This window comes from Aythya fuligula, chromosome 2 (assembly GCF_009819795.1).
Source record: "Aythya fuligula isolate bAytFul2 chromosome 2, bAytFul2.pri, whole genome shotgun sequence".
Taxonomy (NCBI): Eukaryota; Metazoa; Chordata; class Aves; order Anseriformes; family Anatidae; genus Aythya; species Aythya fuligula.
The window spans coordinates 135,605,238-135,621,000 of record NC_045560.1 but is presented as its reverse complement, the minus strand read 5'-3'; the positions used below and the strand labels follow the sequence as shown (position 1 = coordinate 135,621,000).

At 46.2% G+C, this 15,763-nt stretch overlaps 1 protein-coding gene across 1 annotated transcript in view; it reads right to left on the bottom strand.

The window, feature by feature from the left end:
• LOC116485659 (neural-cadherin-like) overlaps positions 1-11,650 on the bottom strand; it is a 39,012-nt gene extending 27,362 nt beyond the window's left edge. The window contains exons 1-9 of the mRNA XM_032181149.1: positions 11,425-11,650; positions 7,330-7,524; positions 6,814-7,039; positions 5,840-6,044; positions 5,357-5,468; positions 2,869-3,118; positions 2,535-2,677; positions 882-1,054; positions 395-563 (exon numbers count right to left, since the gene is read on the bottom strand). Of these exons, the coding sequence (XP_032037040.1) occupies positions 395-563; positions 882-1,054; positions 2,535-2,677; positions 2,869-3,118; positions 5,357-5,468; positions 5,840-6,044; positions 6,814-7,039; positions 7,330-7,524; positions 11,425-11,650 (1,699 nt within the window). The remainder of the gene's footprint in view (positions 1-394; positions 564-881; positions 1,055-2,534; positions 2,678-2,868; positions 3,119-5,356; positions 5,469-5,839; positions 6,045-6,813; positions 7,040-7,329; positions 7,525-11,424) is intronic.
• Between the last annotated feature and the right edge of the window lie 4,113 nt (positions 11,651-15,763).

Below are 15,763 nucleotides of genomic sequence, written 5' to 3'. Positions count from 1 at the left end.
ACCTTCACCTGCATTATGCTTGAGACAAGGACTCTGCTTCCCTATTGTTGGCTCCTCCAGTCTATTGGGGGGTCCTGGACACCAACATGCAAGTATCCCACTTGACTGTTTTGACTACAGGAACATCAGCAACTTTTATAGCTCCTTCATCTGAAGTGCATCAAGACTGTCACTGTCTCAGAATAGCTTTTTACCTTCACATCGACCAGGGGTTTGTTACCCTACTCAATTTGCCATCTAAGTCACTAGCAACTGAATCTATACAGATGGTTACCCACTTACTCTATTTTTTTCCCATTATTTTTTATAAGCTCTTATGGCTAACCTACAGCAGCACTCTCACTAGAATACCACAGCGTTTTCATTTTACCTCAGTAACCTGGAAGCCACTGACCTGTGTCTGGATCAATGCTGAAGCCCAGGGAAGCTCCGTCGCGGTGCATGAGCCCGTACTTCACCTCCCCGTTAACGCCGAGGTCTGCATCGTAGGCTTCCACCTGCAGCACATACGTCCCCGGAGGCTGGTTCTCCAGAACCCAGGTGCTGTCACTGTAGTAAGTGCACTAAAAATAAACCCAAAATCCAGCCCTATGTATTACACCGAGCCGCACGAATTAGCTGCACCATGGCAGCACGTAGGAAAACTCAGAAGAAAATCACTTCTATTACACATAGTCACAAAGAAATCAAGCTCTAAGGGAGAAAAAGGATGGAAAAAAGAGAATGAAGACTTTGCTTTTTAAGCGTGAAGAAATGTGTTCGATTACAGACTCATTCAGCTTTACACAGTCCCTTCAGCCCAGCAGCTATCACCAGGAGCCAAGAAGAATTTATAAGCCCAGCTACGATGGGAAAAGAGTATCTGCAGAAAGACATCTTACCTCTCTGAAGACAGGCTTGTTGTTATTTACATCATTAACTCCTACAATAACCTCAGCAAAACTGCTGAGAGGGGTGGGCCCCCCCGAGACGTTGTCGTCTATGGCAGTGATGTTCAGAATGTACTGTGGCCCCCTCAGGCTGGGCAGCGGGCTTCGGCGGAGTTTAATGATACCTGAATTTGGAAGCAAAGTGCAATTTTATTTTACCACACAAACAAACAAAAAAAAGTCAAGACAGCATCACATTTCTTTGCCACTGTGTTTTTGGGTCAGTTTGTATTTTGGTTGCAAAGCACAGGACAGTCATCACGAAATCACATCAGTCACCACATCAGATCACGCAGTCCTAGGACCAAGGCACCAAATTTTGGTGATATTCAAGTCAACCATGAATATCAAACAGCTAATTCTAGCTGATATGACGCATCTCCACTTGCAGAATATGTGAATATGGTGATTCCTTTTGATTTTTGACATACAGGTGAAGCAGTCAATACAAACTAGAGGATATCATAGAATCACAGAATGGTTTGGGTTGGAAGGGACCTTAAAGATCACCTAATTCCAACCCCCTGCCATGGGCAGGGACACCTCCCACCAGCCCAGGTTGCCCAAAGCCCCATCCAGCCTGGCCTTGAGCACCTCCAGGGATGGGGCAGCCACAGCTTCTCTGGGCAGCCTGTGCCAGGGCCTCACCACCCACATAGTAAACAATTTCCCCCTTATATCTAACCTAAACCTACCCTCTTTTAGTTTAAAACCATTCCCCCTTGTCCTACCACTACAGGATCGTGTAAAAAGTCTCTCTCCATCTTTTTTATAAGCCCCCTTCCAGTACTGGAAGGCCTCTATAAGGTCTCCCCAGCACCTTCTTTTCTCCAGGTTGAACAACCTCAGCTCTCTCAGCCTTTCTTTGTAGGAAAGAAAACGTTGCACCCTTTGTGTGGCTGCCAGGGGAGAGAACTTTGGAGGACAAGAATGGGCATAAAAAGAGGGAGATAGAGGCCAGGTGGAGTTTTTCTGTGGTATCTTGTCTTCCCTGAACACATTCTGCATTGCCAGGTGGGGCTGTCCTCATGTTTAAGAACCAGTGTTACAGCTAGAAAAGGGAGCGAAAAGATTTTTTTTTCCCTCGGTGTTTTTAAAATGTGTTTGCTTTGTGCATTCAACAAATGTACCTGCAAAGAAAAGCCAGTCAGTTACTTCTCTTTTATTGAACCATGCTTCATGAATAAATGCAAAGATTTAAGTGGCTTAAGGACTACTGCTGAGGTAAGATGCCATTTATTATGAGACAGTTGAAACTAGACTGTAGTCACTTGGCAGCCCTGTATTGTATTTAGTTTATGTAAAAGCCATTCGCTTTTTAGGATCCATTTTCTCCCATGCTGAACTTGAATTTGGTGTATGGAAATTAAAATAGAAGAGGTTGCTTAGAATTAGTACCTATAATTTTATCTTCCAAATTTGTATATGAGGCAATTGCTGTAGACCAGTGCTGAAAAAGGGGTAGAAAAAAGGACACTTGGAAAAAAAGTTGCAGGAAAATTAACAATGGGATTTTAAAACTTGCTCTGAATCTGCCTGAGAGTAACCTGAAGATAAAGCAGGTACTTGCATTGACTTATAATTGTGTTGTATAACCTTTCTTACCTTTCTGGCTATCCAGTTCAAAATTGCCCTCCTCATTACCTCCAGCAATTAGGTAAAGCACCCCATCTCCATCAGGGTCCTTGGCCCGAATTGTGGCCACCAAGGCACCGGGACCAGCATCTTCTGAGATGAAAGTTCTGTAACTGGTGCACGGAAGGGAGAAATTGGAGGGTGTTTAGTGCCAGCTTCTAAAGCCTTTCTTCAGATACATTACCAGTGAAACCAGGGGGTACTTACAGATGTACAAAAAAACAAAACGAAACATTTAGCCAAGTGTTATCAAGGTTACACAAAGCATCTGTAAAAAGCAAAGTGGGCATTCAGGGTGGCTTACACGGGCTGGGAGAACACAGGAGCCTCGTCATTCACGTTGGCCATTCGAACGCGCACGGTCGCGGTTCCTGTCCGAGGGGGGTGTCCTTTATCGACGGCTATCACCACGAACTCATACATATGGTTTGCTCGCTCAAAGTTCAGCCTCTGGTTAGAATTGATGACCCCGTGGCGCGTGATGGAAAAATCAGTGCTCTGGACGAAGTAGGCGACCTCCGAGTTGGAGCCAGAGTCGCAGTCTGTGGCAAGAACTGTTAGGGAACACACTTAACACGCTGCAGCAGGGCTTTGGTTATGCTATTTCCTACCTAATAAACTTCAGATAGGGTTTTTTTGGAACAGAAAGTCCATAAAAAGACATCATAAATGCCTCATTTGCAGTAGGAGGCTGGGAACTCGGCAGGAACCCGGGACAAACCAAGCAAGACAGCTCTGCCCCAGCCTGGCTGCTCGCTGCAATGCCCTCAGAGCGCGGCAATCCCAGCTCTGCAACCTGCTTCCTGCAAACAGCAGTCAGCACTGGTAATTAACACGCAATCAATATGCACATTGTTTGAGCATTATCAGGCACAAATTGTGTCCTCGCTCTCTCTGGGGATGCCGTTCCAATTTAATTAGCTCCCGGCTACGTTACAGCTAATGTACTTTTTAATTACCTGGCGCTGCGAGGTATAAAGAGGGCTTAAACATTCCTCCCTGACAAGTGTTTGCTCAGTACCCACGGAGTCCCATCTGCTCCAGAGCAGCAAAGCAGCAGAGCAAAGAGCGAGAGCTTACATGTTGTATCAGAAGTGATTTGAAGAGCAGGAGCTCACCTCTTTAATTACCCTGCAGTTTTTCTAGCCAGACAGTGAGGCTTCGCCTCATCCCGGTATTAAACCACCTCCTCATTTGAGCAGGATCATTATTGTGGTTCTAACTTCCTGTGAAACACCTCCAAATCCATTTACAAAAACACATTTTACATGCTCAATTATACCTTTTTTTTTCTTTTTTTTTTCTTTTCTTTTTTTTTTTCCTGACAAATAGGGAATGTGATGCTGGCACGTTACGCAGCTGTCCAGTGCGCTGAAATAAAAACGTTTGATGACCAAACCCTGCGTTTACATCATCCACAGGTTTAACAAGTGGCACAGTTCATAGTTTTACCCAGTATTTACCATAACATACCCCATAATTCACCCGGCATGGCAAGACAACCAAGCTGGATGCGTTCATAAACCTTGCTGCACAGCTTTGCCATTCCGCTTGATTTGGGCGTGGGGCACACATTTTTTTTCCCACAGTTGGGTGAATTTTAATCAGCTTTACAAGTCTCATGGAGAGAACGGCATTCATCTCTTCAAAGAAAATCACATGCTTGGGAACTTCCAGCAGTTAATCGTTCTGATCGACTGGCAACTTACTTCTTCCCAGGAGCCATTAAACCAAAAAATGAGCTGCAACAAGCGGTGAGCTCTCTGGATAAGTTTGCAGGGAAAGCAGTCCCTGCAGCCCTGCTATCAGCATGTTGCCACATGCTTCTTATCACCACCGTGTCCTGCACAAGTTCAGCTTCAGATTCAGGCAACTTACAGCCTTGTCTTCAAAAGACAAGTCCTAGATGTGAATGTTTTCACTGAGACTTGCCTTGGTGCTCACCCATTTTAGAGAGTTCATCCCCACCCCGAGGTCTCAGCCTGCACTCCTGTTACCTGGCACCTGCCCGTGCTTCGCTTTGAATACTGACAGCGAGCACATGTGCGTTTTCCTGGTTTTAGGCAAAGCACATCTGTGCCACCTGTCACATCATGATGGGCTACATCAGACCTGGAGACATCTTCAAAGATGAAAAGCAGAAAGACAGGTTGGAAAATGGACTTTTATTCCTCTTTTTATTGGACTTCATGAAGTGAGACAAGAGGTGCAGCGCCATCCAAGTTGAGTCCTCATCTGTGTAACCACAGGATTTTAAAAGTGACTGTGAAGTTTTGGTTGGAACTTGGGGTTTAAAATTATTTCCAACAGCTCCATTTTTTTCAAGGGGATAATATTCTGAAAGTGGCTAGGTTTAGATTAGATACAAGGAGGAAATTCTTTACTCTGAGTGTGGTGAGGCGCTGGCACAGGTTGCCCAGAGAAGCTGTGGATGGCCCATCCCTGGAGGTGCTCAAGGCCAGGTTGCTCCCAAAGCAGCATCTCTGGCCCCCTTGTGCAGATGCATCAGCTCAGGGCTCCGGGCATCTCCCTGCATCACCAGCTCTCTCTGGTGCTGCTCTGCCTCACGACGCTGCCTCACACCAGTTGCAGCAGCTGTCCCTGGACCATTCAACTCCATCCTCACCTTAAGACACTTAAAAACCTACTTCCAGGACACCTAAAAGCCATCTAGAGACCCCAGGAAAGTGCACATTTTACAAAGTCACTGCTCACTGTGGAAGAGCATTTTCTCATGGTAGAAATGTGAACCTGTAACACCAAATAATGGGCCTGAAGGAAGAGGTGCTCACCTTGCAGAAGAGACGTGCCGACAGGAATGGTTTCGGGAATGTTGTCCCTGGTGTAAATGGAGCGCTGGAATTCAGGAGAACAGTCGTTTTCATCCGTGATATGGACCATGACCTGAGACAAAAGGACACCCTGAGAAGGAATATTGGTTTTGATTCTCAGGAAAACATGCCCCTCACCCTGGATACAGTCTGGGCATTCAGTGGAGGTATAAGGATGGGACGTTAAACATTTTCCCACACTACAACACAGAGAGATGTCATCTCCTCCACTTCCAAGCTGATGAGAGGCAAAGCCAAAGCCAAACAAGTATTTCATTGAGCCTAAATGACCCCAGATCAGAGCCCAGACTTTTGCCATGACCACAAGACATCCTCCCTCCCGAGCACCATCTCTCTTCACAAATTTTCTGGACTGCCCACGCATGTAACTCGCTCAGCTCATGAGGTACTGGAGCTGGACAGGACGTGAAGCGATTCCCATACCTCGGTCACGCTGCTCAGCTCGCTCTCAGCCTCCGTGGCTTTCAGGAGGAGGTGGTAGAGGTGGTGCTCGCCCTCGTAGTCCACGGGCTGGCTGAGGTGGAGCTCCCCGCTCCCCTGCCTGACGCTGAACAGCCCGCTGGGGTTCGTCAGCAGCGAGTACGAAAGGGGCTGGCTCTGGAAGGAAACAGCCTCGACCACTGCTATTCTGTAAAGAGGGAGAGAATAATCCTTCGCTTCAACTCTACAGGGAAAGATGTCAGGGGGTACCTAGAAGAGTGGATGATAAAAGGTGGATTCAGGCTGGAAGTCCCTGTGCTACAAGAAGTCCCCTTGCCTCTTGTCAAACTGATCCCTGACACAGCAGGGCTGGGATAAAAATGCTTTTCAATCCCCTTCTGACCTGAAATTCCCTTTTCTTCCCCTATGTACCCTTCCCAGCGCTTTCCAGCAGTTACTGTTCTGCTTCAGTTATACAGATAACTGCTACACTTCTGTCTTCCTCTGAAGTTTCAGATTAAGAAAATGAGATGGTTCAGATGGACAGGACAAACAGTAAGCACGGGGCCTTTCCAGATGCTGCTGTCCCCCCTGCAGGCAGTGAAATAAGTGCTTGCCTTTCTGCCATGACTTGTGCTCTGCAGCTCCATCTCTCACACCAGTCCCTGGCCAGCATGAGACACTTGAAGCCCATCTCAGTGAAAGCTCCAGGGAGGGAGCCAAACTTCCCTCCTCCCCATTTGGTCTCTTTTAAGGAGCAAGTGGCACATCTGCAGCAGTTTTTCCTACTTGACCAGCTTATTTGGAGGTTTCTTATTCCTTAAACGCCCTGTGGCGTGGCTGCACTCACTGCTGGGCACCTTAAAACCCCGTGCTACTCTCCAGCAGCCGAACAGACTCTCAAACACCAGAAAAAGGATCGCTTATTTCCCCCCCAGACGATGGTAAAGGAGCTCACCTGACACAGCAGGACTTACTTCTCTCCTGGTGGCGTATTTTCGGGGACAAACACGCTGTAGGACACGTTAGTGAACTGCGGAGGCCGGGAGCCCGCCAGGACGGAGATGGAGGCGTAGGGGCTCTTGTTGCCGTACTCATCCGAGGCCTGCACGGTGACCACGTACTCCTTGTTCCACACCAGGGGCAGGCCCGTCGTCCTGATAACCCCAGAGTTTGCATCAACTTGAAACCGCTCCTCACCACCTACAAGGTATGTAAAGCTGGTGTGAAAAGTGCCCTGCAGCAAGAGCGTTTGCATCTTCAGTGTTTTGAGGTAAGCTATCCTCAAATCGTCTACCTAGATCCTATTTCTTCTTCCCTCTCCTTATCTCTTCCTCACACCATGCTGTTGGCTGGTGTAAAAGAGTAAAAGAGACAGGACTGTACAAAAACCAGAGCCTTAAGCTACCGACTGAAAGGATAAAATGGGAAATTGATAAGAAAAATCTGCAGCTTGGCAGATGCTTGCTGTTTTTTTTTCAGACCGGACCTACCTGCAAGCAGTGTGTACGTCAGGCCAGCGCTGGTGTTCTCGCTGTTACTGTGTCGTGCAGCGAGCTGGTAGACGAGGGTGCCTTTGCGGGCGTCTGGATCAACGCGTGCCAGGTAGGGGTAGGGGTACATGGCCCAGGACAGGAGCTCCTCCTCTGGGGCCAGCAGGGTGACGTGGCAGAGGTACCAGTCATCGTCTGCAAGAGACGCACGCGCTGCTGGGCAGCTCGTTCGCAGACCCAAGACGAGGACTCGAACTGCACTGCCCAGAGTGGGTTTATAATGGAAACCTCTGGGAAGCTCAGAAGCAAAAAACGTGCCTAAAGATCACACCCGAGAAATAGTGGTGGTTATTTTGTTTATATCCCCTCTGGCAAAAGCAATCATTTCAGTGTAAAGCAGACAGCACAGCACGTGAGGATGTTTCCGAAGCACTCGGTTCTGTGGCACCAATTACCTGTTTTTTCCTCAAATTAAAAGAAAGTAATTGCCAGGAAACACCTTGTGGACTGAATAAATTAATAAACTTCCATCTCAAATATACCAAAAAAAATGGTTCTAGAAATCCTCCAAATGCTTGTCCTATAAATTTGCAGCTTTCCTTATGAATGACATTTTACAAGAGGAATTTTTAAAAATGTAAGCAAATAGACTGAAAACTATGAAAAGATCAGTGTGTTTTGGTAGAAGCAAAAAAGGAAAAAAAAGAAGAGGGGGGGGCTCGTTTCTTTACGTGGAAGCTGCCTTCAGGCTGCAGACCTCCCTGCAGACACAGCAGTTACTGAGGCAGCAAGGTACAATGCTTGGCGGGCAGGCAGCTTGCACAAAATCTGTTTGTCTTTAACACTACCCATCATCACGGAGACCGGGGGAATTGTCACTTATTTTCAAGATCCTTCTTGTTGTGTGTGTTCTTTTTTTTCCTCTTTCAAGCACTGCTCACTCCTCTCACTCAGAGGGTGACACATCTTCCTCATAAACCACCTAGGAAATCACAAATCAGATTGCTCAGACTTAGCAGTTCATCAGACTTTTTCCTAACTAGATGTTGCATGGCTGCAAGCCTCTCTTGTGCCCCAGTTTCTAGTCATTAGTCTTGTCTAACAACAGAGTTATTTATTTTTTTGCTTATTTATTTATTTATTTATTTATTTATTAACATTTCAGCTGCTTTTGAGCACTCTGGTCTTTGCTGTGCAGTTAGGATCGGTCCCAGGTACTCCAGTACTACCTAAGGATGGAGCAAGCATGGGCGTCAGATTCTCATAAAGCAGCTCCCAAACAGCCCCTAGCACCAAAACAGCTGCAGCCCAGTCCTCACCAGCTACACAGCATCCGAGAAGAAAAGCACTGGATCTGAAAAAAAAAACACGTATGGACATGGTTTGTGAAGACTCTTCCATGTGTATTTTTGTGCCTTTCAGAAATTTCCCCCAATATTTCAATATACACAGGAATTATCTACTTAAAGAGTATTTAAACTTACAGCAAATGTCTTACAGGAGTAATTAATCTCTAACTAGCATTCATCGCTGGTTTTACAAATGCCTTTGGGCCTACAGAAGTGGTATTTACACAGTCATGCTGCCAGCTGTGCCCCCTCCCTCCTGCCCCAATGGCCTTTGAATCCAGCAGCTGATTTGTTCCTACAAGCCTTAGGAAAGCCAGCAGGGATCCCAAATAATGGTTTGCTCTGAGGGAAAGGAAAAGAGAAATCAGTTTTTGCATGGTCTCAATGAGCAGACTGGTGCAGTTCCAGTGCATCACGAAAATGACGGGTCAGCTCCACACCAAACACTGACGAGAGACTGTAGAGGGTGAAAGTTCTGTTAGTGAACAACAATTGCTGTGCCTGCACTGAAACACCTGTGTGGAAGCCACCAGCACATGAGTGAGGACAGCCTTCAAAGGGGAGCAGAGATGCACAAATGGGATGAAGATCAGCTCCGCTTCAGGATCGTATTTCCAAAAGCAAAGGCTGTTTGCACACTTGCCTGGATTTGGGGCATCCCGTCCTGCAGCACCAACATCAGCCACACACTGTGCTCGTGGGGTGTGAGGCAGTGGTGAGGGCATGCAGGGATGTTTCTGGCAAGGTGCAGCATTGATCTGGGTCTGAAACAAATTTTTAAGTGCCTTCCTGTTGCTTTAATACCCTGACATTTTGGAAATATAAAATCATAGGCTGTATAAAGAGAGTTGCCAGGCTTGTGTTAAGGATAAAGGGCTGCATATTCTCCTCTGGAGGTCTCTGCTCCTCTCTTTATCTTGTTACAACCAGGCATCTGTTTAAGTGATGAGAAATCCTTATCTACCTTGCTAGGAATACATGTAACAAACTTTACATTTACCTCTTCACTTTTGAAGTGTTTTGCTTGTTTCTGATCTCTACACGTTACCACACATTCTTACCACTTATTTATTGCCTCTGGGTCACTACATATTTTTACAGTGAGATTCTTCCAGAGATACAGACAGACAGGGTAACACAATAACCTTCATCCTGGAGCTTGCTGTTTTGTCTAATGATCCCTGGCCACTAAAATGGTTTTACGGTTCAAGCAAATCCAGCTTTTCCTCTGCTGGCACCTGAACTTGAAGGCATAGCGGTGGCATCCACATATGGCTTTAATCAGCCCGATAGTGGGAAGGGAAAACAGCAGCGTGACCTCCGAGCCTGACTGCCAGGTCAGGTTTCTGCTTCTGGTCTCAGGTTTGGTTTGCTCTAAAAATGTCAGGGGGTGCCAGGAAGAAATGGGCCGTTTTTGCATGAAAAAACTAAGCTGTGTCTTCACTGGAAATCAGAGCTGGCAACGTACAAGGTTACTCATTAGTTTGTACAGAAGCGGATTAAGCAGATTAAATGGTTTTCCTTTCCAGGTGGGCATGCTGGCGGAGGTGTTTTTTCTGGCAGAAAGTGCAAGGAACTCAAAACCGCTTGATGTTTGAAAGCATGCTGTGGGCTAGGTGCATTTTCAGGAACTTTAGGATTTGACAGATGCCTTTTTAAAAACGTAGCTTGCTTTCGGTGAGTCGCCCGGCTCGCTGCTTTTCAGGCTCTGCCTACAACACCCCTGCAGAGGAGGGGGTCCATGGAGCCCTCTCAGCCACGAGGGCAATCCCATGCCCACCACTGCTACTGCTAAATCAGGATTCATGAGGCTTCAGTACCCCATACTCACATTTATTTCAGTAATTCAGTGCTAATACCTCATCTTCTAGGACTACAGTGAGACGCTGCCCTGCGTTACTGCCTTTTCCTTGGAAACAAAAAGCCAACACACAAATGTCACTGGAGAAGCAGCACCCGTGAAATGCCTATTTCCACTCACAACACTTTTATGTAAACCACGGCAATTAGTGAGGGTCTGGTGGCTTCGTTTCTCATTTAAGGAGAGGATAAAAAGTTGGGCGCATGTCCCATAGTATTGATTGCTGTGTCATCCACAGCTAATTGTATTTGGTATGTGAGGAGAAATGAGGAGCAGGCTCAAGTTAATTCTGCTTGGCTTTGGACAGTTCACCGGATTGCTTCAGATGAGAACAAGATGCTCAAAGCCTCTGAATCTTTAGCTGTCTTCATAAGCAGGTAGGAAGAGATGCCACGTTCACTGCTGTGCACATTTAGGAGATAGTTTGGATTTTACAAGTGGCTCAGAGGAGCGCCTGAATGACCTTGTCCCACTTGACCATCGAACTCCTTTCTCCCTGAGGCTCATCCCTTGTCAATACTCCATCGGTGCACAGAGAGGAGTAAAAATACATCGCACAGCGTGGGTGATTTACACAGCACTGCCCACAAGGTCAGTTCCTTTCGTGAGGGATAAGCGAGGCGGTCAAGCAGCACGCCTGTGGCTTGACTGAGGAGCTCTGCCTTCACTGCCAGAGGGTTTTTTAAGGTTCGGGGCTGGAAATATCGCCCAGCATTTCCCCGTGCCGCCCCCCAGCGCTGCCCTGTCCGAGGAGCGCACCCTACACCGCGCTGGGACCCGCAGTGGGAAGGAGCTCACAGCCCCGAGCACCCCAAATCCCTGTCAGCCCCCAACCCCATCCCCTGTCAGACCCCAGCCGAGGGTCCCGGCGCCCCGTTCCCTTACCTCGTCCCCCTCCCGTGTGCACCTTGACGAGAGCCTCGGCTCCGCCGCCGGCGGGCAGCTCCCCGCTGAGGTAGAGGCGCCCCGAGGCTCTGTCCACCCGCAGCGGGGCCTGCCCGGGGGCCGCCATCTCGAACCAGGCGCCCGGCGGCAGGGTGAAGACGGTGTCGCCCACCCTCGCCCCCGGGGGCAGGCGGGCCGCGTACCTCCGAGGGCCGGGGGGCGACATCCCGGGTCCCCCCAGCCCCCGGGTGGCCCCGCAGAGGGCCAGCAGAGGCAGGGGGAGCAGCAGGGCAGCCCGCAGCATGGCACGGCTCGGCTCGGCTCGGCTCGGCTCGCCAGCGGGCTCCCTCCATGTGCAGCCCCGGCCCGCCCCCGCCGCCGCTGCCAATGGTGTTCAGGGGGCAGAGCCACCATGTGTGGTGTCCACAGGGCTCCCAGTGGCGGTCCCAGCAGGGTCCCTCCTCATGGTGCACCCTCATGGTGTTGGGTTGAGGTTTTGCTGCTGGAAATGTGCCTCATGCTGAGCCCGGCTTCGGTGGTCTAGCAGGGGGCTGGTTGCCATCACCCCAGTGACAACCCGTTCCTACAAGCTCTCGGCCTCCATCGTTACCCCAAGGAAGGTGGTGGGATGAGCCACGTCCCATCCGAAATAAAACCCCAAAGTTGCTCAGCAGGGTGTGACCAGTGACAGGAAAGCACCAGCAGGATCCAAGCAGCGTTAACTTGCTTTCACACCTCACCTTTCCTCTTCGTGCCCTACCTAAAAATAAAACTTGAAAAATTCCCTATCTCCTAAAGGCACCGGAAAGATCATTAAACCATGACACCTACCCTGAGCCAGCCAGAACACTGGAATTTCTGGTCCAGTGTTTATGGTCCAACCATAAGTGGACCACAGGATGATCTTGGAGGTGTTTTCCAACCTTAATGATTCTGTGATTTTGTGGGCACACAGTTTAGGGAAAGTTCAGGTCAGAACTGAGATACAGGTCATCATCTTTAACGCATTGCATCCTACTGGCCTCATGCAACCTCTTAACAAGCAAAGAAACCCACTGAAAATCAAGCAGTCAATGTTAGTAACGTTGCAAGACACGCTATGCTTTCTGGTCTTTTATATTCTCATGCACATTTATAAACATACAGTTTCGTCTACAGCATATCAAGACGTGGGCTGGATTTTATTCATACTACTGGGATAAACAATCCCTCACATGTGTGAACCCATGCCCTCTTAATATGTAGCTAACATGATTTTCATGATGTAAACTTAGGTACCTGTTGGCAGAAACGTATTATATTTATTACCTTTCCTGGGCAGGACACTGCCGAGGCAATCGGATGGCTCGTTCCACATCGCCCCATTTTCCAAAGGAACTCGAGTTTTGCTGTGAAACTGAACCCAAAACCAGAGACTGACCTGGCGTTAAACAAGGAGGCAGTGCCAGCAGAAACAGCGGATGGCTCTTGGCTCTGATAGGAAACAACAGAGAAAATAAGTAAATAGAAATACATTAAACAAGCTCTTTAGGAATCTTCAGGACACCATCACCTTCAGCAAAACACATTTTTAGGATTCTTCTCAAGCAAACCTGATGGGGTGAGCTGGGGACCGTGCATCACAAGCGGTAAATCTAAGGCCTGCTGTTGTGAGGCCGAACCAGCAGCAAGCTCAGCGGCCCTGCTCTGACTGCACCCAACACAGGGTTATCACGTCAGGGAACAGATCAGATCACTACAAAATGAACCCTCCAAATTTAATTTTTTTTTTAAAAAACAAAGACTTCTGCTCTAGCATACATTTATCCAGGTGTTAGTAACGTGGAAATAGATTTAAATTACACTGCTAGTGCCTGCATGCTTCTGAGGTAAGTTTTCGTGATGAAATGAAAGCAAGACTTGGTTTTGATGCACTTTTCTAAAACTGTACGAACAGGTCGATCATTCCTGCAGAAACACTCAGTATAACCGTGTGTTATTATCCACATTTGATGTTAGGTCAGCCAAAGAAACAACACAAGCTCTTTCCTGTATCCACAGTTTCAATGGCCAGGGTTGGATGGGATGAACAGCTTCATCCTTGCCCATCCTTTGTCAACCTTCTTCAGAGGGAGAATGGGAGAACCCTCATTTTACAGAAAAGGTTGGTATTTATTGCAATGGTGTAGCAAAAAGGCAGTCTTGACATGTTTTGGGTCCTTCCTCAACCAGTCAATGTAGTACCATCAGCTTGATGGTCAACACACAGTCAAAACTTTGAGACCCAAAGAAAGACCAAGGCATTGTGAAGCTGTTCAGAATGCTGTAGGTGAATGTATGTACTGCGGGTGTGACATAACCTAGTGAGCCATTCAACAATACTCTATATTGCTTTACATTTTTATATTTTATACGCATTTTAATTCATGAGATGCATCTCGGCTCATTACTATTACAAAAATGTCTACCACCTTTGTTACCAAAGCAATCTGGAAGTGTATAGGAATAGAAGTGTGTGTGTGACTGGACCACAGCAAAAACTGGAAAATCTGGGAAACTAGGTCCTAAAGACAGATTACAGAACTAGCAATTAAGGAGAGGAAACAAAATGAAACAAAACCAACAGTAATTTTACCTAACTCCTCTCACTGATTAGGATCAGAATATATATTCTGTTATATATACACGTGTGCGTATGTAAAATACACAAACACTTTATATAAAAATATACATGTATTTATATGTACCTGTAAATAGTATTTTATATATAATAGAATATTTTGCATCTCACAGCTGGTAACCACGATCTATTTTGGATAAGCAGGTAGAAGAGTGCAGAAACACCAGCATGTATTTCACGGTGGCAGAAAGCCCCATTCCCATTTCATAGAGCCTAGGGTGCTTGAAGCATTCATGGCTAACCACAAATATGTCAGCATCAGTGTATTTCATCTTTTTAAAAATAAGTTTTTAAAATTCCTTTTAGACCAGCCAGGAAAGAGTCTGAAGAATTGTTCAAACTCAGAAACATTAAGAATTAAAGATGTAAATACGTATTTTTGGGTAACATGTGATCCTTTTTTTTTTTTTTTTTTTAAAAAAAAAGCACTTCATTGGATATTTTTATCAACGTTAGAAATTTTAACTAAAATAATCTCAAGGTTTTCATGTTATTACATAGGCAACTACTACAAAATAGTGTGCATTCACTCCTGCTAATATCTTATAAAATGATAGGAGGCTCCAATACATGTAATCGTGATCTATAAAAATTCAAGACACAATACACTAGTTGATTAAAAAAAATAAACCAGTAAGCATTGATGTCGCATAGCGATTTATTTCCAGCTGACATGCCTGTTGTGGGAGGATCTTTAGGAAGAAAGTTGGACTTCGATAACTCCATATGAGGCACCTGGTGTTCTGCCACTCATCTTCATACGCCCGGCGTGTCTCAACACGTAGTCAAAGTCAGCATGACGTGGATTCAGTCTGAACAAGCTGCTAATCCTCAAGGGTTGTAAAAGTGTTTATTCACTTTTGTCAAAGTTATTCATATTTTGGGCACAGATATTTTGGGCCAGATATCTGAGGTATAAAGTCTCAAGTCGACTGAACGTCGCGTATGCAAATAACACAATAGAATACAAAAATTGTTTTATTACCACAAGAGAGAAAGGAATTTAATTAGCTATGAACTCCCTCCCACCCGTGAAAGGGTATCAGAGTTGTCAAAAGAAAGCATAAAACGGTTTGTCCCAAACCAACCCACTCTTTCTGGACTTGGCTTTTATTACAATTTTTTTTTTGCACAGAAAAAGTTTGTCACAAGAGAAAAATATTTACTATTTATACATCATTTTGATAAAAATATGTCCAAGACAACAAACAGGAAGAAAGGAATTGGATTCCTTCGATTTGTTATTAAATAGCTGCACAGAGATATGCCCAGATGCCATCCACGCTGCTACTGAATGTCACCATTAACAAGTACAGCATCACCAATAATTCTTCCACGTTACTGAAAATAACAGAGTTGGAAACTTTGGAAGGCATTACACACCCACCTCTCTCCCACCAAATAAATAGGTACTCTTAAGCATCACTGGAAAGGCAGAATTGCGTACATGTAATTGCGCTGAAATCAGAAACATTGCCATTAATCTCATTACACATTTTGACACCTCGCTGAGGTACCAAACAACTCGGAATACCTTTAGGCAGAGCTAGCCCCGCATTTGGCATAGGGAGAGTGCAACAAGGTAACGGTGATATTTTATTCCAGCTGTACTGATAGAGTAGAAATGAGTACTAAAATAACATGCATTGCATGTTTCGAAATTTTAATTTTTTTTTTCCC